We start from the raw sequence: 23,811 nt of genomic DNA, 5'->3' as shown, positions 1-23,811 counted from the left end.
CAACGGTGAGCGACTGATTGACATATTCTTCATTCAGAAAGAAAAAAAAATATGCATTAAAAATGAGCAACATTATTTTTGGAAATGAGTAGGCGGCAGTGGCAGTGGTGAGCCGTGATTTATTTTATCGGTAATCTACAAAAAATGTTTGATTATTTGTACATAATATGCAAGTAATATAATTATAAAGGTTTTTGGATGGTTCTCGCTTCTATGAAAGACAATTTTTAAAAAAATACTAAAAGATCGGGACAGATAGGAACACGCGTAAGTGTGTAAAAAAATCATAGCTCCAGTGCCTTTCCGGGAGAAAATAAGGGAATACGTTTGTATAAAGAAAAGTCAGACTGCGCATCTTCTTAATTATTTTTAAAATTGATTTAAATTCATTTTATTCGTTTTATTCGTTTTATTCGTTTTATTCGTTTTATTCGTTTTATTCGTTTTATTCGTTTTATTCGTTTTTTTCGTTTTATTCGTTTTATTCGTTTTATTCGTTTTATTCGTTTTTTTCGTTTTATTCGTTTTATTCGTTTTATTCGTTTTATTCGTTTTATTCGTTTTATTCGTTTTATTCGTTTTATTCGTTTTATTCGTTTTATTCGTTTTATTAATTTTATTAATTTTATTCATTTTATCCATTTTATCCATATTATGAATTTTATCCATTTTATCAATTTTATCCATTTTGTCCATTTTATCCATATTATGAATTTTATCCATTTTATCAATTTTATCCATTTTGTCCATTTTGTTCATTTTGTTCATTTTATTAATTTTATTCATTTTATTCATTTTATTCATTTTATTCATTTTATTCATTTTATTCATTTTATTCATTTTATTCATTTTATTCATTTTATTCATTTTATTCATTTTATTCATTTTATTCATTTTATTCATTTTATTCATTTTATTCATTTTATTCATTTTATTCATTTTATTCATTTTATTCATTTTATTCATTTTATTCATTTTATTCATTTTATTCATTTTATTCATTTTATTCATTTTATTCGTCTTATAAATTTTACAAATTTTGTATTTTTTTCATTTTATTCATTTGATTCGTTTTATTCGTTTTATTCGTTTTATTCGTTTTATTCGTTTTTTTCGTTTTATTCGTTTTATTCGTTTTATTCGTTTTATTCGTTTTATTCGTTTTATTCGTTTTATTCGTTTTATTCGTTTTATTCGTTTTATTAATTTTATTAATTTTATTCATTTTATCCATTTTATCCATATTATGAATTTTATCAATTTTATCAATTTTATCCATTTTGTCCATTTTGTTCATTTTGTTCATTTTATTAATTTTATTCATTTTATTCATTTTATTCATTTTATTCATTTTATTTATTTTATTCATTTTATTCATTTTATTCATTTTATTCATTTTATTCATTTTATTCATTTTATTCATTTTATTCATTTTATTCATTTTATTCATTTTATTCATTTTATTCATTTTATTCATTTTATTCATTTTATTCATTTTATTCATTTTATTCATTTTATTCATTTTATCCATTTTGTCCATTTTGTTCATTTTGTTCATTTTGTTCATTTTATTCATTTTATTCATTTTATTCATTTTATTCATTTTATTCATTTTATTCATTTTATTCATTTTATTCGTTTTATTCGTTTTATTCGTTTTATTCGTTTTATTCGTTTTTTTCGTTTTATTCGTTTTATTCGTTTTATTCGTTTTATTCGTTTTATTCGTTTTATTCGTTTTATTCGTTTTATTCGTTTTATTAATTTTATTAATTTTATTCATTTTATCCATTTTATCCATATTATGAATTTTATCCATTTTATCCATTTTGTCCATTTTGTTCATTTTGTTCATTTTATTAATTTTATTCATTTTATTCATTTTATTCATTTTATTCATTTTATTCATTTTATTCATTTTATTCATTTTATTCATTTTATTCATTTTATTCATTTTATTCATTTTATTCATTTTATTCATTTTATTCATTTTATTCATTTTATTCATTTTATTCATTTTATTCATTTTATTCATTTTATTCATTTTATTCATTTTATTCATTTTATTCATTTTATTCATTTTATTCATTTTATTCATTTTATTCATTTTATTCATTTTATTCATTTTATTCATTTTATTCATTTTATTCATTTTATTCGTCTTATAAATTTTACAAATTTTGTATTTTTTTCATTTTATTCATTTGATTCATTTTATTTTTTTATTTATTTAATAAATTTTATTTATTTTATAAATTTCATTCATTTTTTTCATTTTATTAATTTTATAATTTTTATTCATTTTACAAATTTTATTATTTTTTTTCATTTAATTTATTTTATAAATTTTATTCATTTGATTCATTTGATATATTTTATTCATTTTATTTATTTTGGCCCTGTGTTGAGTTGGGATACAACATAATGGAAAGTGGAAGCACGTACATTATTAAATAATAGCAAAAATTAAATATTATTACATCAACATACATATATTTTAAAGGGCAACTGGACAACACGCTTAATAGTATATAAATCCACGCATTATCTCGCAGCAGTCTCCTGCAATGGTCTATTCCCTTAGACAAAATCCAGACTTGTACACACCTGAAAATGGCTTTCGTTTTGGAGAACTCGATATGTTCCATCCAGGACATTGAACACTCTCGGGCCACAAAAGAGAAATATCTCTGAGCAAACACCGTACGTGTTTTTGGAATTAAATAATTCAAATTACAGGAAAACCTCGTACGAGCATTCTGCTGGGATTTCCTCTGTAGCCACATGGCCAGAAATGAGTCAATGACTCTAAAAAAAATGGTCTAATATCCAGTACCTTCATGAATTGGAACAATTAATTAACTTAATCTTATCAATTATACTTGACTCAGATTTACACTCTCGCCTGATTTCATCATTCGCAACCCTGTCATACATTGATTTCCCAAACATTCATATTTCAACCGCGTTCACTCGGCTTTCATCCTTCCTCTGCCAGTTCCACGTTTCTCTTCCATACATAAGTGTTGGGACTAAAACTCCGTTGTGCACTGCCAGTTAAGCTTCGATTGACATATTATTATTAGCAATTACTGTGCTTAGTGCTCCGTTCATTTTGTTTCCCGCATTCACTCTCTTTTCAAAATCTTTTTCTACTCTTCCATCTCTTGAAATCATGCTTCCCAGATACACAAATTCTTCTACTTGTTGATGAAATTCGTTGTTTACATTTATTATGCAGTCACCTCACTTCCCCTTTCAAATACCATCACTTTTGACTTTCTTTCGTTCATCGCCAATTCGCTCTCCAGGCATACATCGTACATTCTAGAGACTATTTGCTGCAAATCATCCTTGCTGCTTGCTAACAGAACTGCATCATCAGCATACAACAAGCAGCTTACTGAAAAATTATCCATTTTTGCTCCAATACCCATACATTCTATATCTTCCATACAGTTGTCCATGTGTAGATTACACATCCCTGTTTCACGCCTTTTGAGATGGCAAACCAAGACGTGAATCCCCCATTAACTCTTACACACGCTGAACTCTCCTCGTAGAGAGACGATACTGCACGTACAAGCTTATTGTTTACTCCATACTTTTCCAACACGCATCACAATTTCATTCTATCTACTTTATCGTACGCTTTTTGCAAATCGACAAATGCGCTGTTTGCCGATAACATGAAGATTTTTAAAGTTATTAATTCCGTAAATGATTGTGTGACTCTGCAACGGAATTTAAATAAAATGTTCCAGTGGTGCTCCACCAATAAACTACAATTAAATATTAAAAAATGCCGCATAATGAGATTTTTAAGAATATAAAACTCAATTTTATTTGATGGGTAATATGCAATTAGGCTCAACTTCTGAGGTGCGCGACCTGGGTATCGTTTTTGATAAAAAAATATCCTTTATTAGGCACATAAATAATATAACTAGTAAATCTCTAAACATTCTAGGCTTTTATGTTACGTGTGGCTAAGGAATTAAAAAACATAGGCACTTTGAAGTTGATGTATACTTCATTAGTGAGAAGCCAGTTAGAGTATAACTCCACAATATGGACTCATTACTACAACTGTCACCAAAATTCTCTTGAAAGAGTTAAAAAAAAAATCTTACGGTATATAAATTTTAAACTTAGAATCAGTCATGAATTTTTAAATTACGATTTTTTACTAAAAACATTAAATTTGTTCAAACTTAACGATAGAAGAAAAAATATAGACCTTTTAAATTGATTTAAAATTGTAAATTCAATATGAGATTGCCTTGCACTATTATCTCTCATTAACTTCAGGGTGCCTGGTAGAATAACTAGACAGGTGCCACCGTTTTGTAGCAACAATTCACGGACAGTGTATACTTGTAATGCCGTATTAAACAGACTTCACGAACTCGGCAATAGTTATTCCCACGTATCTGATATATTTAGTGTAGGGTATTGTTCCTATAGAACAAACCTGTTGAACTTTTTAAAGATGGTGAATGGTAATTATATTGATTTATTCATGCATTTTATAATATACACAGCTTTTTGTTCGCTTTGCCCAGCTGTATGAAACAGTACGTATGATTTTCTTGTTGTATTACTGTAGAATGTTTTATTATTGTAACTTTCTACTACTGAATATGCTGTAGAATTTTTAGGTTATTTTTTTTAATATAAATCTTGTATAATATTTGGGTTCAATTTTTTTTTAATAAATCTTAGGTATATAGAAATTTATGTTTAAAAAAAATATATTTATATATATCAAGCCAAATATGTAGTATTACAAATGTTTGTAAAAGACAGATTTGCCGTTTTTGTTAATAAAATAAAATAAATAAATTAGTTTCTGACTTTTTGCCAAAAACTTCTCCGTTAGCATTCCTAAGTCCTAAAGCTAGGGTTTCCTAAGACAGCGGTGCTCGTATTTTAACGGCCGTAGTGAACGGTGATGCGGTGGATAACTAGAGTGTGGTTTCCTAGGAAAACGGTGTTATCAACACCATTTAACACCGTTTCCCTGGGAAACCACTCTCTAGTCGACGTTACGACGGCTGTCTACCGCATCACCGTTTACTACGGCCGTTAAAATACGGGCACCGCTGTCCTAGGAAACCCTAGCTTTAGAAACTCTAGCTTAAAGTCTACCGCCGTTATAATGTCAGATAGTACTCTTATCTCTCCTGTCTGCGTCGGTATGCCGACAGTTGTACCGAACATAGTGAAATCTGCTCTATAATTAATTACGTACTAAGGGATAAATTAAGTACATGTCGATCAAAATTTATACCGAGTCAAAACATTATTTCATTTGTCAATAAAAAAGTTCGTTCTTTCATAAAGACACACCTGCTTTTATCATGCAAATGATTAGTTCAGTGCTTCTAAACCAGTGCTCGGCGGAGCACTGGTTTAGAAGCACTGGTAAAAATCATTTATATATTTTTTGCTACTTCTTTGTAAAATACATGTCTGTCTTTATTTGTATGTATGTATGTAAAACATGTAAAAGCCTAAAAGGCGTTTAAATAAATAAAAAAATAAATTTAGGTACACCGCAAATTTTTTCCTATTGTCAAAAGTGTACCGTGACTTCGAAAAGGTTCATAACCACTGGATTCGTTCAAAGACTTCTACCGTTATTTGTAGATATAAAGAAGCTGTACATATACTCGAATTGTGTGATCAGTTGCCCATTTGCGATGGTAATTTGAACCTGAACACGAAACGCATTTCGCTCGAATCGCGAGGAATTTACATTGGCAAATTGTGCACACCTAACATGCCCTTAGACCTGAAGAATAATGACACTTAACTAATGCCCAAACGGTCGATCTATCCCAAAGCGTATTTAGCCGTTCTTTGACCTCCAGCCAGTAGCGCAATCGCAAATAACTATCGACGTGCTTAAAAACATGCTAAGCATTTGAGCGATCACAACGAACAATAATGAACAATCTTAAATTATTGCAGTCATAATTTGACAAAAAATTAAAAATATCATTTTCAGGTGTTGCCTATAGTTCTTAAAATATAGCTCGATTAGAATGACATCTGTCAAACTAATTTCATTAGTGATGGGAAATTACTGATCACTGACCATGTACAGATCAAATCGATTTTATCAGTTATTTCATGCAATCATGAGACTCTGTTTCCGAAAATTGATATAAAAACGCAAAAAGTCTATTATAGTGTGTTTAACACAATTATTCACCAAAAAATTAGACATTTATACTTTTTTCATGAACAACATCAAATGAATTATTTTTTATTCGATCAATTTACATTGATCGATTTGTCCCATCTCTAACGTTTTTGCAAAATGATGTAACCTTGTAAGAACGTCGTTAATAATTAAGTTTATTTTTTGTTTTAAATCTGATTTGATATATTTATGTTGATTTATGTGTCAAGCATTGTATTTAAAAAATAAATTAACACGCCAGATACGAATGATTTTTCGTGTGTCAATATAAATAACTCCTTAGACGTTACTACAAAGTTATGTCGTCACTTTTTCTGACAAATGTCATTCTAATCAAGCTATATTTTAAGGACTATAGTACGTAGGTTGATTAATTAAATTAGATAAATCTCACCCGCATAAATAAAGGTTTCAGCTCTTTAACTTCACAAATATCAACAGATGAAAGAATCGAAGGAATATAGATGTTCGCATATGGGCAGAATGCTGAATGTTAGACAGTGTGTAAAGTGGCCACTTAAACCAGCCAATGACAGGCCTTAAGTCCTGTAGATGCCTATACTTCCTAGGTCGCAGGCCCTATGGCATGGAATGCTCTCCCAGCAGAGGTGCGAGGCTGTGAAAGTAAAGTGATGTTTTGGAAAAAACTTAAAACCCACTTGTTCTCTAAATCATTTGAATAAATCCGTAGCATGTGACAGCAAAATAAATTATTTTAATTAAATTACAAATTTAAAAGAATCACTATGTAAAGCGCCCTTGAGGTATTTTGTAACGAAAATGGCACTATCTAAGTTATCCATAATAATAATAATAATAGACTTCTATATTACCTTCTCTAAAATGTTCTTCATCTCTGTTGTAATATCTTAACAATATACTTTTTTTAATGTTTTTACATGGGAGAAAATACAAAGTAGACTTTATATACAGAGATAATTAAGATAATATTTAGACATTTTTAAACACTACGCATTTATGTTTATATTTAATTAATGTATACCTATATTATTTAAAGCAATCTACGTGATAAAACCATGCTAAGCATTTGAGCGATCACAACAAACAATAATGAGCATGCTTAAGTTGTCGCAGTCATAAGTCAACGCGTGCGTAATTTATTTATTTATTTATTTATTAACGGACATTGTCCATGTATACAATTTATAAAGTTTAAATATTTAACAATGTTTGATTATGTCCAAATGCTTGCAGACTGGCTGAAATGCCTAGACTTCCATATTCTCTTCTCAAAAATTTTTCCCTCTCTGTTGAAATAAATTTAAATATGAACAACTCCCTAGGGAGGAAATCCAGCCAGTCTGCAAGCATTTGGACATAATCAAACATTGTTGAATTACTACCTGGTAAAAGAAGAAGTATAAAAATTGAAAAATTGTTTTCAGGCGTTGCCTAGTAGGTGATTTGGTTCAGCCGGATGAATCTCACCCACGTGATAAAGGTTTCAGCTCTTTTACTTCACAAAAGTCAACAGATGGAAGAGTTGAGGAAATGTGGATGTTCAAACTTGGGCAGAATGGTGAATGTTACACAGTGTGTAAAGTGGCCACTTAAACCAGCCAATGACAGGTCATAAGCCCTGTAAATGCCTAGACTTCCATATTCCCTTCTCAAAAAATTTTCCCTCTCTGTTGAAATAAATTTAAATATTTATTTTATTTATTTTATTTAATGCACAAAATACACAATTTTATATAGACACAATTATATGTTTTTTATGTCCCGACTTGTTAGAAAATTCCGTGTTAAGTCGGGACTCTTCGATGTATAAATCAAAAATATTTATTGACATATTAAAACAATATACAGGTAATCAAAAAAAATATGCAAAATAATCAAAACAATATATAAAATATACAAAATAATAATAGAACAATAAAAATAATAAAAATTTATAATACATGTCGAAAATGGAATCAAAAGTTATATAATAATACGTATGACAGTGATGACTTACACATATACGATATACGTATATGGATAATAATGAAAACAGCAGCGATGTTATGCATTTATTCCCGGAGCAATCTCATACAGTGGTCTCTACCCCTCGATACAATTCAGTTATGGATCTTCATCTTAAATATAGACGTTGTTTTGGAGAACTTAATATGCTCATCCAAGACGTTGAACACTCTCGGAGCTGTATATGAAAAGTGTCTCCGAGCAAACATCGTACGCGTTCTCGGTATTAAGTAGTTTAGGTTACGCGAAAACCTCGTACGGGCATTCTGTTGGCAGTTGGGACCTCCTTCCGAAGTCGCCCGACCAGAAAACTGTCAATACATTTTTGATATAGATTTGACGATATTACAATAAAAGAATAGTTTAAAACATTAAAAAAAGAAAGAAGAAATCTCTAAGTCAACGCTCGTGTTGGTTTGTTTTTTATTTTCCTCGTAAATAAATAAATACAGTTCACTGGCGGGAAATCGGCGTTTACCGTAAGAAATAATACAATTTATTGCATTCGCAAAATGGTAATCAGTATCTAACATATTTTTACTGATTATTTATTTTTCCGCCATTTTTCCAATGAGCGCCAGCGTCGTTTCACCCGTCCACTCCAGCCTAGTTCGGAGCTCAGACCCTGAACAACCATCAACATTCCTACGCATGTTCAAGTTTTGTTTTGATTTTTCAGGACCACGAGTTGGGCGCCAGTGTGCCAAGAACCAATTGACTACGGGAGTCACGCCCCCTTTCCTATGGACGGGCGCCTCTAGTGCGTAGAGCCAGTGGAAGAGGAACATGGAGTGGAGGAGAGTGCTGCTAGCTTTGCTGCTCACAGCGGCCACTTTAGGTAACTACAATATACCATATTTTTTAAAGCTTTTTTCCAACATATTTTTTGTGTTTTATTTAGTTTAGGTCTGGCTTTCGTTCTTTAAGCCTCCCTCCCCGGTGCGAGGTGATGTGTAGTAGTTCACATTGCGTCTTATAACTATAATATACTTATACTGTTCGCCCTCTTCTTGAATATGCCTCAGTGGTCTGGTCTCCATTCTATGTCAATCGCATAAATCACATTGAATCAGTCCAACATCGCTTGCTTCGAAAAATAGCGTGGATGCTCAGACTAGAGAGAGATAATTATTCTTATGCTGAAATAGAGTCAATGTTAAATATTTCTAGTCTACAAAAACGTAGAACTAATATTGACTCCATATATATGTTCGGCATACTAAATGGTATAATCGATGTTCCATCATTACTGGGACAAGTAAAATTCAATATTCCGACTCGTAGATTGAGAAACAATGAAGTACTGTTCATCGATCAGCATAGAACAAACTATGGCCTAAATTCTTTGTCGTATTGTTAACTCAAGACAAGATCTGGACTTTTTTAGTTTGAGTTTACAAGGATTTAAACGAGCACTAAATAAATAGTCCAGATCTTGTCTCGATGTCCCTTATGTTTGTCAATGCTTCTTTCTTTTTTTCTTTAAATGTTTTAAACTATTCTTTTATTGTAATATTTAAACCTTATGAATTGTATACATGGACAATGTCCGTTAATAAATAAATAAATAATATCTTAATAAATATTGGGTTTAGATTTTCAGTATTCCTCCATTTTTATTCATTTTGGCCCTCATTGGTTTTAAAGTACCAGTTAGAGTGACTAGGCTAGTTCAACTTTATCACTGCAACAATTATATCTCAATATATTCTAGCAATTCAGTACTGAATCGTCTACATGCGCTGGGTAATAAATATTCGGATTTAGGTGACATATTTTTATTGAAATTTCCAGCTTATAAACAATTATTTGTAAAACATTTCAGTGTGGAATCAATATTTTAATTATGTTCTTTCTAAGTAAGCATTGAAAAAGTTGTTACTGTATATACTCCACTGTAAATACTTATGTATGTATGTAATGTAAAAGGTACTTGTACCGTTAATTCTTAAAAAAAAAAAAAAATTACACATTTACGTATCGACTGAAATAATTTGTTATTAAATAATATGGGGATTTTACATGATATTCTTAATGGACGTCTTGATAGTCCTGTTCTGGTTTCTGAGTTGGCCCTTAATGTACCTGGCTACCGCACCCGTCACACGAATCTATCTCTTTTCCATGTACCTACAGTTCGCACCAACTATGCACAGAACTCTCCTCTGATTCGCTTGACGCGTATTTATAATGTATTTTTCAATAACATAGACACATTTAACTGCAGTAAACTCACTTTTAAAACCAAAATTCAAAAAACTATTACATGAACAAAATATGTATCTTTATAAAAAAAAAAAATCTTTACATTATAAATTTAAGTTGTTTCTATTCACTCATATCAAACACACCCTGTCCATAAACCCACCCTCACATCCATATACACTCACACACATATTCACATACCTACCAAAACCACACTCCACTTTTTTACACACGCATCCTCACAAAAAAAACTCGCACACATGCACTTCTATGAATTAATATCTAACTGAACTGGATTTTTATAATTGTATTTATGTAGAAAACTGATTGGCTTTATTTTATATTTTTTTAATAATGTTGTGTATATTTTTTGTATTGCTGTTGTTTTTCTGAATAAATAAAACAAAATAAGTACTTATTAGGCGCAAAAAAAGCATTTTATCGGAAATCGGGGATAAATTACAAATATCATCAAAAGGATACTCTCAGTCAGTCACGTAGTCCAGTACTATATAGCTACTCAGTAGCTCTCGGGAAGTTGGCGCGGGTGCACATTTCGCCCGAGTCGTTAGCGATACCTAATGGTTTCTTCAAGTTAATTATGGTTAATTAAAGCCATTCCCTATAAATACTCCATTTTTCCCTTTTTAAATATCTCATTTTTTTAATGTGTAGTGACTACACAGCACCGTAACGCGCGGGTGTTTTAAGGACAGTAAGGGAAAGGTTAACAATGTTGTGAGTATATCTAAATGTTTGCAGACAGGCTGGATTTCCTCCCTAGAGAGTTATTTAGATCTAAATTTGTTGCTGAACTACTTATGAGCTGTCACTGGCTGGTTTAAGTAACAGCCTTTAGGAAAAAGAAGACTTTATTTATTGGGTCCACGTGTAGTATTTAGTAAACATGATAAAAATAAAATAGGAAAGAATTCATTAGTTACGTAAACCTTGACGAAGAAGCTTGTTTGCTTTGAAACATGACCCGACTTCTATTAAATAAATTTGTTATAAAATGATTGTTGGATTTAGCTACAGAAAAATCAGAAAACTTACTAAAAAACATTCTAAAGTAATAAAAGTTATATACATTGTGTTACTTCATTATTATTAACTAGTAGGTTGACATGTTATTGTGTATTTTTGCAAAAAAATGTCTACCTTAAAACAGGTTGTACCTAGTTAGGCAGATTAGACATAATCCAGAAAAAAAAAAGTTTGTATGTAGGGGAAGGGTGTACAAAATGACATAGGCGGGTAAAATGACATAGTAATCATATCTCAGAAACCAAACTCTTGGTCATGTTTGAACCCGCACAAGAATGAGCACTGGTACGACACATAAATACTCACCAATATTTTGTACGCTTATGGCGACCGCCCGAGGAGGACGTGTTGCGGGTTACTTTGTGAAATAAAGCAATATTTTTGCTGCGCGGACACCGAAGGTATTATTATTATTTTATTTGTGTTATTCTGCAACACAAACTGAAAGGACATGTTGTGTCATTGTTAATCTTCATGAAAATCTAAAATTTTGTTAAAATTTACAAAGTGCAATGTGATATTTTTTAATTTTTTTAAAAACTCACGTAATGGGGCAAAACGACATATGTACCGGTAGGGTAAAATGACAAACTATGTAATTTTTCCCCACTTAATACTTTTTCTTTAGTAGAATAAAAATGCTTCGCAATTATGTGCGTAAAACATGACATTTGAATACAACTCCAAATATATCAGAGGCTAAAGTTAAAGGTTCCAAAAATCATATCCTGTATAAGTGTAAACAAGGTACATGTAAAAATTGATTATTGATTCAGACACTGAAACCTTCTACTTACAGACGATGAAGGTAACTGCTCATGCATTAATTGTAATGAGTTATATACGAGATCAAAGCCAAGTGAAACATGGTCAAAATGCATGAAATGTGGAAACTGGGCTCATGCAGAATGTGCTGGTTTAAATAAAAAACTAAGATTTTTGTTTATGAAGTGTGCATTTAATATTTTAATTCTTTAATATTCATAAAAAACTTATCAATTTTTTTTTTAAAAGTGTTAAATAAACATCCCATCCAAGTATATACCGTATGTCATTTTGTACACCCGGTGGGGCAAAACGGTTTTTTGCAGTATGTTTTTTATTTGATAGATTTGTATTTTTTCCTACAACAACAGTGCTAACATGTTAAAAAATAGTGTACATTTTGAACCAAAGAATTTTTTTACTAAATATGTTACCAATTGTTTTTTTTTTCATTTTACAAAAAAATCTATGTCATTTTGTAGACCCTTCCCCTACATAGTAGATAAATAAATTGTAATTTTTGTTAATAAAACATTTTTATTATTATTAAACCGGTCGGTGGAAAAAATAAATAAAAAAATATTTGTTTGATATAAAGTTGTTTTTTTTTATTTTATTACAAAGTTGGTGCTTCAAATATATTTTAAAAAAATTTAAAAACAATTTGTTTTCCCATAAACACGGTAATAAAACATTATGGAAAATTCAAATATAATGGTAAGCTGTGTATAATCGCTTATTTAGACGATTCGCCCCTGCTGTCTACCCCTGGCCAAATAGCGCGACGGTTTGTCTGTTTGTTCCAAATCAAGATTTGGTTTAACGCCTAAGGTTTTTAAGTCCCGTTGCTTCATTTGATACTTAACAGTAACCTCGCTAGATTTAACATATTATAAATTTCATTTCGTACTTACATTAAACATATTATGTTGCTCATACATATTATAATATTATAACTATAAAAGTCGGTACGAGATATGACTCTTCATTCCAATGCTGATGATTTTCATAATATGAAACATAACAGTAAACTTAAAATTGGAGGTGTGTTTTATAATTTGCCAGTGCGCACAAGCTGCGAATTTAGTAGTAATGTATTACCCTATGCACCATCGGGAGCAGATACAAGTATGATAAGAGAATCATAATCGTAATCATCATAAAAGGAGACTCATCCTGGTAAAACCTGGCCCCGATAACAATGGGATGATAAAGACGTCATACCTTCACCTTGACGGTATAGTTGAAGATTGATTCTCTCTGACGATTACGAAAATACACTACCGATTCCCAACCTTCAAGTTTTGGGTGAGGATATCGATATGAAACAAGGGGAAGCGTACGTCACGGTACACAATCTACGCACTAAAATTACGTAGTTTCAGTATGACGTCATAGTTGAAGATAAAATTATCCCGACCGATTACTAAGATACGCTACCGATCCCCCCACCATCAAATTTAAATGTTAATACCGACGGGTCTAGAACCCCTCGATACGTTGATCTACGCACTAAAAGTTTTTCTTTTAATAACGATTTATTTAAATTTTTAATCGTTCCGAGGTTGGCATTTTTTTCTTAAACTCCTATTTAAAATATGAGATTGAAATAAGTAATTTTAAATTCGAATTAAATCCGATATAATTGTCAGTTTTGAAAACGAGCAGCTAGATGCAAAAAATAATGTCGCTAGTTTCTGCCCTATTAACATATATGTATCTAGGCGTTAGAAATTTGGCACTGTAAAAGCAAGTTAGCAAGTGTGTAAAATGGCCACTTAAACCAGCCATTGACAAGTCATAAGCCTTGTAGATACCTAGACTTCTGTATTACCTTCTCTAAAATGTTCTTTATCTTTGTTGTAATATGTTAATATCAACATAATTATATAAAATCAGCTTTAAAACTATAAAAAACTAAGATAAATCTTATTATTAACGACGTTCTTACAAGGTTACGTCATTTTGCAAAAATGAGAAATGGGACAAAATGTGAATTGCTCGAATAAAAAAATAAATTCATTTGTTGTTGTTCATGAAAAAAAGTATTTAATTTCTTATTTTTAAAGTATTTAATGTAATGGTCAGCGCGATAGCCTGCCATGCAAGAGGTCTCGGGTTCGATTCCCGACATAGTTGATATGAAATATTTATTTAAAAAGAGTGTTTTCACCCTGAAATATTTCATTGTCCCTGGACTGGTAACTGAAGCGTAAGACTGATCATTTTACCGTCATGTAAAAAAAATGATAAAGATACGCTGCGATTGGTGTACCAATGCAGTGCCCTATGCACCATTAGTTGCGGAAAGGGAATGATGATGATGATGATTTTTTAGTAAATAATTGTCTTAAACACACTAGAATAGACTTGTTTTTGCGTTTCTTTATCAATTTTCGGAAATAGAGTTTCATGTTTGCATGAAAAAACTGATCAAATTGATTTGATCGGTACATGATTAGCGATCAGTAATTAGTTTGGCATCTGTCATTTTTATCAAGCTTTATTTTAAGGACTATAATTTTAGTTACGTGTCCTGTGGTTGATAAAATCAAAATAGAGAAAGGTGTCAGACAAGGGGACACAATATCGCCAAAACTCTTTACGCTAGCCTGAGGATGTATTTAAAACCCTAAATTGGGAAAATAAGGGTGTAAAGATCGATGGCATGTACTTGAGTCACCTCAGATTCGCAGATGATATAGTGGTCATAAGTTAAGACATGGATGAACTAGGCGAAATGATTATGGAACTACATGAGGCTTCAAAAAGGATTGGTTTGAAAATGAATATTCATAAAACAAAGATTATGAGTCCAACAGGACGAGACATTTTCATTAACGATAATAAAATCGAACCGATATATTCAATTATGATTCTACGCTCCTTCTGGACTATTCTTAATTCTGTGGTGTGGTCATTATATAAGCGAAAAAAAAAACCCAAAATTCTTCAAATGGATCACTCTCTAGGGGGTGGAGAAGATCCAGTATACCACCCTAGGAACATTGAAATATTGCAGTTCAAACAATGTTTTAAATTAATGTTTCACATTAACTCTGTCGAGAATCGAGTCCAGGATCTCAAGCGTGATAGGCAAACGCGCTAATTAGTAGACTACAATCGGACTTTATGAATATCAATTTCCAAACTAATCCTTTTTAAAGCCTCATGTAGTTCCATAATCATTTCGCCTAGTTCATCCATGTCTTAACTTATGACCACTATATCATCTGCGAATCTGAGGTTACTCAAGTATATGCCATCAGTCTTTACACCCTTATTTTCCCAATTTAAGGTTTTAAATACATCCTCTAAGGTAGAGCTTTGGCGATATTGTGTCCCCTTGTCTGACTTCTTTGTTTATTTTGATTGTATCAGTTTTTGTGTCCTCATTAATCCTCGCATCCATAGTAGCGTTGTCATAAATGAATTTTATTAATCTAATGTATTTAGAATCAACTCCGGCATTTTGGAGTGCTTCAATAACAGCCCATTTTTCAACTGAGTCAAACGCTTTTCGATAGTTGATAAAAGCTAAACGTAATGTTATGTTGTATTCAGTTGCACTTATTTGGAAATGAATATTCATTAAACAGAGATTATGAGTCCAACAGGACGAGACATTTTCATTGACAATAATAAAATCGAAGTGGTTGATGAATATATATATCTAGGACACAAAGTCAAACTTGGTAAAGATAACCAGATAGCGGAGTTACCAAGAAGAAAAGGGCTAAGTTGGGCGGCTTTCGGAAAACTTAAATATATTTTTGAAAATAAACAAGTCCCTATATGCTTGAAAAGACAAGTATATGAATCGTGCATATTGCCGGTGACAACATATGGACTAAACACCATGTCTGTAACACAAAAAAGTAGCCAGAAATTAAAATGCACGCAACGATTCATGGAAAGACAGATGCTCGGTGTATGTCTAAGAGACAGAATAAAAAATTAAGAAATAAGGCGCCAAACCGGAGTCGTGGATATCATGGATCGTGCAGCGAAATTGAAATGGCAGTGGGCAGGACACTCGGCGAGACAAAATGATGGCAGGTAGACACCCAGAATAATATAGTAAGGACCGTGGGCAAACAAAAGAAGTGGTGGAAGGCCACAGAAAAGATGGGTCGACGACATTGCCTCCATTGCTGGCAAAACGTGGATGATGAAAGCGGGTGATAGGAAGGAATGGAGACGGCTGGAAGAGGCCGCCATCCGCCATCCAGCAGTGGAGAGAATAAGGCTGCAGAAGAACAAGTCCCGTGTTTCGTCCACATAAGATGGACACGTTTGTGTACCTACGTCATAAGTTGCTCATTTCATATGACATACCAATACATCTTAAGATTATGTAACGTGTATGCAAATATATGTATTTTATAATAAATAGCTAAAAATATACATACATAATATTAATTTGTTACGAGTGTAGGTCACGGGCCCTATTATCGAATTCATCCGCCATTTCGTGGGGTAGTGGCTGGCTGCAATTAGACAACGGTAACATTATTAAACGGTTTTAATTTAATTAAAAGTATGATTTTATATATCATCATTCCCTTTTCGCACCTGATGGTGCATAGGGCACTGCATTGGTAACCAATCGCAGCGTATCTTGATCATTTTTCTTTTGTTGCATGAAGGTAAGATGATCAGTCTTACACTTCCGGTAACAGTCCAGGGACTATGAAATATTCTGGTGTGAAATCACACTTTTAACCTTTCCCTCACTGAGCATCCAAAAACTACACATGATCCGAACGGGGGGACCAAACGACCCCAGCGCCCACTTGTTCATGGCATCAGGAGAATAAAACGTTAGAAGTGTTTATGACCGTGCAATAGTTAATTTAACAACAACAATCTGTCACGCTGTTTCCCCGTAGGAGTAGGCAGAGAAGATCCAGAATCCAGTCCTTGTCTACAAAAATTTGGACAAACTCAAAATATTGTTGATAAATCCACCTGGTCCATGAAGAAGTATAGAAATTGAAAAAATAAAAAATTCAGGCGTTGCCTAGTATGTAGGTGAAATTATTCATTTAGATGAATCTCACCCGCATAAATAAAGGTTTCAGCTCTTTAACTTCACAAACATCAACAGATGAAAGAATTGAAGGAATATAGATGTTCAAATATATATAGGCAGAATGGTGAATATTACACAGTGTGTAAAGTGGCCACTTAAACCAGCCATAAGGCCTGTAGATGCCTTGACTTCTATATTACCTTCTTTAAAATATTCTTCATCTCTGTTGTAATAATATGTTAATGTTAACAGCTCCGCAGGGAGTAGAATCCAGTCGTCTACAAAAATTTGGACAAACTCAAAATATTGTTGATAATTTAATGTCTCACTTTAGATTTTGGATTTTGCCGGGTTTGCAAGTAGAACCCTCAAATTATAATTCCATGACGTTTATGCTATTTTTTGTATTCTACAACAACAACAACAACAAACCATCACGCCGTTTCCCCGTAGGGGTAGGCAGAGAGGATAGAACGCCATAACACTCTATCTTGGCATACAGACCTCGCTTCCTCTACATTCATACATCTTCTTATGCACGCACGCCGATTATTCCTACTTTTGACATGTCCATCTTCAAGTTTTTGACGGACTTGATCGTGCCATGTCTTTCTCGGTCTTCTGCATCCATCTACATTCGCATCGTAGATCCTTTCGGCCGTTCTTTCGCCGTCCATTCGCTCTACACGTCCAAACCAGCGCAGCGCCCCTTTCTTGATTCTGTCGATGATGCATGTCTCAGCCTCACACACTTCACGGATCTCGACATCTGTGCACCTATCATGCATCGTTTTACCACACATTCGCCCGAGGGATCGCATTCCGACGCACAAAAATAAACAAAAAGGCGCCGCAGTTCGTACACGCGGGTCCTATTAGATATTCCTCTGGGCCGTGTTATGCCTTTATTGACGAAGCAGTTAGTTTTCTGCTCCATGTACCCACACAACACTCCACACTACGCGGGTAGGGATAACTGTTATTTCGACAACTCGTTTCTTCTGGTCAGGAACCAGAACTTGTACACCGGCCCGAAGAATGTGCGGTTAGTGTCAACATTTCTTTTTTTTTTTTTCTTTATTAGGGCCTACTACTAAAACTTGATAACATCGGCCAAAAACAAGTTACATTTGTACACATAAGAAAAACATAAACAGACAGGAATAACAATATACATACAAACAAAATTAAATTATCTTTTTCAAAAAATGCAGACTATACGAGTAAGAAAATCGCAAAGAAGGTATCCCTGTTAGGAAGGATAAGGAATAAATTAGACATTTAAACCTCTCTGCTGATATTTAAAAGTATTATCGTTCCCCACATTGATTATTGCTCCAGTATTTTATATTTAAGTAATGAAGGAGATCTAAAGAGACTCCAAATAATACAAAACAAAGCGATGAGGATAATATTGAGATGTGGGAGACGAACAAATGTTAAGAAAATGATTCAACTTCTAGATATCATGACAATTGATCAAAGAATCAAATTCAATGTTGCCAATGAAATAAACAAAATTATTAAAGGAATAGTTCCGAGATATTTTCAAAATAAACTAAAAAATAATGAGTTCTTTCATAGAAACTATGCAACAAGAGGATCTCAAAATATAAGACTGGAAAAGAAATCAAAAGCAATGTCCCAGAACTGCCGCATGTTCAAGGGAATACAACTATTTGAAGAAATGACAGAAAGCATAAAAAATGAAATTAATGTTAATATATTTAAAATTAAATGTAAAAGGTATATATGTGAAAAATATTACGTAGTAAAGTATAGATGTCAATATTGTGTTGTAAATATATATTAGACTATGTAATACATAGAACTAAATAAATAAATAATAAAAAAATAAAAAAAGACAAGATAAATATAAGTACAAGAATAACATCAAAATATCAATAAACACATAACCAAACCAATAAAAATTTCAACATAAATTGAAATAGACACCAACAGAAAAACCCACCAAAACCTGATAGTGCCTTACAATATTTGAGTTTGTCCAAATGTTCATAGACAAAAGACTGGATTTCACCCCCTCGGGGGTCATTAAGATCAACAAATTACAACAGGGGTGGAGAATACCTTAAATAAGGGAATATGGAAGTCAAGGCATTTACAGGGCTTATGACCTGTCATTGGCTGGTTTAAGTGGCCACTTTACACACTGTGTAAAATTCACCATTCTGCCCATACTTAAACATATATTTTAAATATTGGAAACAATATATTTGTCTTATATCTAAAAGTTTAGCTTATTGGAGCAACACGAAAACAAAAATTCCACATAGGCATACCTAGTATGCGTAGCCGGGGCGTGGATATACTAAACCTTTAATACGTAAATCAATGGTGTAGATGCATAATATATAAAAATATATTTTTAAAACGTATAAAACAAATTACAACAGGGATGGAGAATACCTTAAATAAGGGAAAATGGAAGTCAAGGCATTTACAGGGCTTATGACCTGTCATTGGCTGGTTTAAGTGGCCACTTTACACACTGTGTAACATTCACCATTTTGCCTATGTTTGAACATCCACATTTCTTCAATTCTTCCATCGGCTGATTTTAGTGAAGCCAAAGACCTGAAACCTTTATTGTTGTGAAGAGAATCATCTGACTGAATTATTTCCCATACTAGGCAACGCCTGAAAACAATTTTTCAATTTTTAAACTTCTTCTTGGACCAGTTGGTTTCATTACAATATTTGAGTCTGTCCAAATGTTCATAGACAAAAGACTGGATTTCACCCCCTCGGGGGTCATTAAGATTAACAAATTACAACGGGGATGGAGAATACCTTAAATAAGGGAATATGGGTCAGATGAATCTCTTCACAGCAATAAAGGTTTCAGCTCTTTGACTTAACTAAAATCAACAGATGGAAGAATTGAAGAAATATGGATGTTCAAACATAGGCAAAATGGTGAATGTAACACAGTGTGTAAAGTGGCCACTTATACCACCCAATGACAGGTCATAAGCCCTGTAAATGCCTTGATTTCCATATTTCCTTATTTAAGGTATTCTCCATTCCTGTTGTAATTTTTTAATCTTAATGACCCCCGAGGGGGTGAAATCCAGTATTTTGTCTATGAACATTTGGACAAGTTCAAATATTGTATAAATAAAAGTTAGACCATGATCATTATTACTACTACAAACTAATACCACTTTCGGACAAAGGGATTTTGAGTATTATTCAATTAAAATCTATAACCTACTTCCACTATCCATTAAAACAATTAGTAACGAGAAAATGTTTAAAAAGGCTACAAAAAAATGGATAGTGCAGCTAGGTAGAAGTAAAATGGATTGTCTCATTCGCCCCAATCAATATTAAATCAACTGCTCCTTAAGTGTATAGCTTATGTTAGGTTTTTGTTATTTTCATTGTGTGTTTTGTAATTTAAATAAGATAGATGTACAATTATACTTGACTCAAATTTACACTCTCGCCTGATTTCATCATTCGTAACCCTGTCATACATTGATTTCCCACACACTCGTCTAAGAGATCGCATTTCAACCGCGTTCACTCGGCTTTCATCCTTTCTCTGCCAGTTCCATGTTTCACTTCCATACATAAGTGGTGGGACTAAAACTCCGTTGTGCACTGCCAGTTTAGCTTAAGATTAAGAAAGGGTCTCTGAGATGGTTTGGTCACGTCGAACGAATGGACGACGAAAGAATGGTAAAACAAGTATATATGGCGAAAATGAACGGCAACGTGAGACGAGGACGACCGAGGAAGACGTGGCATGATCGGATAAACCAAAATCTTAAGTCTGGTCATGTTAAAAGCAGACAGAACCGAAGGGCATGTATGACAAGATGTGTGAATGTGGGAGAAGCTAGGATTGTATGCCAGGATAGACGTGTGTGGTGGTCCATTCTCTCTGCCTACCCTACGGAGAAATGACGTGATGGTAGTAGTAGTAGATGCACATAAATACCTTGTTTTTAAAACTGTCTGAATATTTGTTAATTATCTTCGTTTTTTAGGTTAGTCTTCTTTGTTTATTCTCAAATGTAATTTTAAAAAGTATATTGTTAAGTGTCCTCGGCACGGGAAACTCAAGTGAGGTCACATTATTTTTATTATTAACTACAGTTTGTAAGCAAAAAATATGAATACATAAATATCAGTCCAAATATTGAGCAAACTCAAAATGATACAACCCACATATGATACAATACCCAGCCAGGTTACGCCAGTATTACGCCTATCGATTATTGAGTCATTCGGTCACATTTTGACGATTCTCGCGTCGGCTATTCATAACTCGTGGCCCAGTACAGTTATCTCGTGAATAATATCAAATGGCTCCTCGAGTGTTAGCGTGGTGAATGTAGGGAGGAATGCGCCACACCTGCTCAGTGCCGAGTGCCGGGTACTGACTCCACAGAGCACCCGACAGGGGCGAATCTTCTAAACAAGCTAATTTTTCGTCTGGAAAATCCAATCATATACGACTACTCACTGAACGATGAAATATTATCATGTGTCTAGCAGTGGCGAGCGGTGAGTTTTTAAATTGGTAAGCTATGAAAATTCTGATAAAATGTCCATGGCGGTAGTATGGCATATAAAAAGTCGGGTTGTGGTCCCGTGGTTAGTGTCTCGGACTCAAAGGTCCGTGGTTCGAATCCCACTCTACCCCAACTTGATTCCATTTTCTAATAGTGAGTTATTTACAACTCGTTGAGAATGGCCCTCAAAATTAAATATTTGGGTAAATCATAAGCACGCAAATATTTCTTTTTTCAAAAAAAAAAAAAAAACAAGTCTATTTTAACAATATTTTGAGTTTGTCCAAATTTTTGTAGACAAGGACTGGATTCAACTCCCTGGGGAGCTTTTTATATTAACATATTACAACAGAGATGAAGACCATTTAAGAGAAGGTAATATGGAGTTCCAGGCATCTACAGGGCTTATGACCTGTCAATGGCTGGTTTAAGTGGCCACTTTACACACTGTGTAACATTCACCATTCTGCCTATATTTGAACATCTATATTCCTTCAATTCTTTCAGCTCTTTAACTTCACAAACATCAACAGATGTTAAGTCTATTTTATATTTAATAAATGATTCCCAACAAATGGCTCCAGCGGCTAATAGTTTCAGTAAAAATATTTTCTAATGTAGCACAAACATTTGATTTAAAAAATACAATTTAAAAAAATATAATTGCAAAAAAAAATGGAACCCCTATGGACTCGAACCCTCGCCTGCGTCATTAGAAAGCAACGACCCATCCGCGCAGCTATTTCGCGTTTTGGCCTAGGCGTCGAAAAAGTAATTAATAAACTAGATAATTCATTAGCGTACCGGTGCATCTTTGGTTAAGTCAGACTATTATGACTTGTCTTGAAATAAAACACTATTTCTTAATAAATTATAATAATTTAAAAGTATTCCTTACCGAGTACGATAGTTCACCAAACAAAACATAAATTACGTTTTAAGAATCATTGTTTCATCGACTTTTATATCACATTATTATTCACAAAACGACATAAATTATACATATTATAATTCTTCATATATATTTATTCTTAACACTATACACTAGTAACGTTTTTACCATAACTCTAACTACATTTTAAAAGTTTGAATAGATACTGAAGAATAACCTTCAATATTCAACTGTCATCGTATGCACAAAAACGAATTACAATTCAAAAACAATTAGCGAATCTTTGTTTTTTAAAACCCACTAAAGGATTTATACTATAAAATGGATTAAAATATCAATTCGTTTCGATTAAAATATAAAAATATTAATTTATTTTAAAGCAAATTTACTTTCAAACCACCGAAACATAAGTATGATCAATTACTTACTGATTATATATATTAACTTCCCTGTTAAGGCATACAAAATATATTCGTTATCTCTTTCTCACACACAACGAGTGCGTATATTGTCACCTCCCTTAGACTGTCGTAAGTCAAATTGATGTATTTTAAAGAATACTAGCCCTTATGACAAAGTATTGAAAGACTAAATTGCATTAATTAAAGCTGCAAGATTTTACTGTAATCGCAAGTGTAATTTTTCGAACGAGATTCTAAAGTTTTAGGTTAAAGACGTATTTGAATTAGTGATTTTAAAGTGAGCAGAGTAATCTCGTGTAATCCAGTAGTAATAATTTTGGCCAATAGAGGCGCAACTGGTCGCTGTATGGAGTAAAGGAATATGATATAAATTTACTTATCCAAGAAAAGTAATATATTTTTTTGGTGAAGTGTTTTTTCCTAATAATACTAAAGTATTATAAAACATTACTTACGATGTCAAAAAATATGGTAAGCTGCATGTAATCGATTATAAGGAGCATTCGCCCCTGGTGTCTAGTATACGAGATTTAGGTATTATACTTGACAGTAAACTCAAGCAAGCCACATGTGAAAAGTTGTCGCTCTGATAAATATTTATCATATACTGCGTCAGCATATTTCGTACAAAGTAAATTTAGTGTTATATAAACAGCTAAATTTTACAGTTCATCAACATCTACACGATACCGGTATCCGTG

General features: G+C 32.6%; 1 protein-coding gene across 1 annotated transcript in view; it reads left to right on the top strand.

Annotated features, from left to right (window-relative positions):
- Positions 1-23,811, top strand: part of LOC148276281 (uncharacterized) — a 60,267-nt gene that overhangs the window by 9,468 nt on the left and 26,988 nt on the right. The window contains exon 2 of the mRNA XM_088234490.1: positions 8,877-9,035. Within this exon, the coding sequence (XP_088090616.1) occupies positions 8,984-9,035 (52 nt within the window). The 5' untranslated portion in view covers positions 8,877-8,983. The remainder of the gene's footprint in view (positions 1-8,876; positions 9,036-23,811) is intronic.

Source organism: Micrasema longulum, unplaced genomic scaffold, assembly GCF_059751315.1.
Source record: "Micrasema longulum isolate JH-2025_06_02 unplaced genomic scaffold, ASM5975131v1 h1tg001247l, whole genome shotgun sequence".
Taxonomy (NCBI): Eukaryota; Metazoa; Arthropoda; class Insecta; order Trichoptera; family Brachycentridae; genus Micrasema; species Micrasema longulum.
The sequence above is the reverse complement of the archived record's forward strand: the minus strand, read 5'-3'. Positions and strand labels throughout refer to the sequence as shown.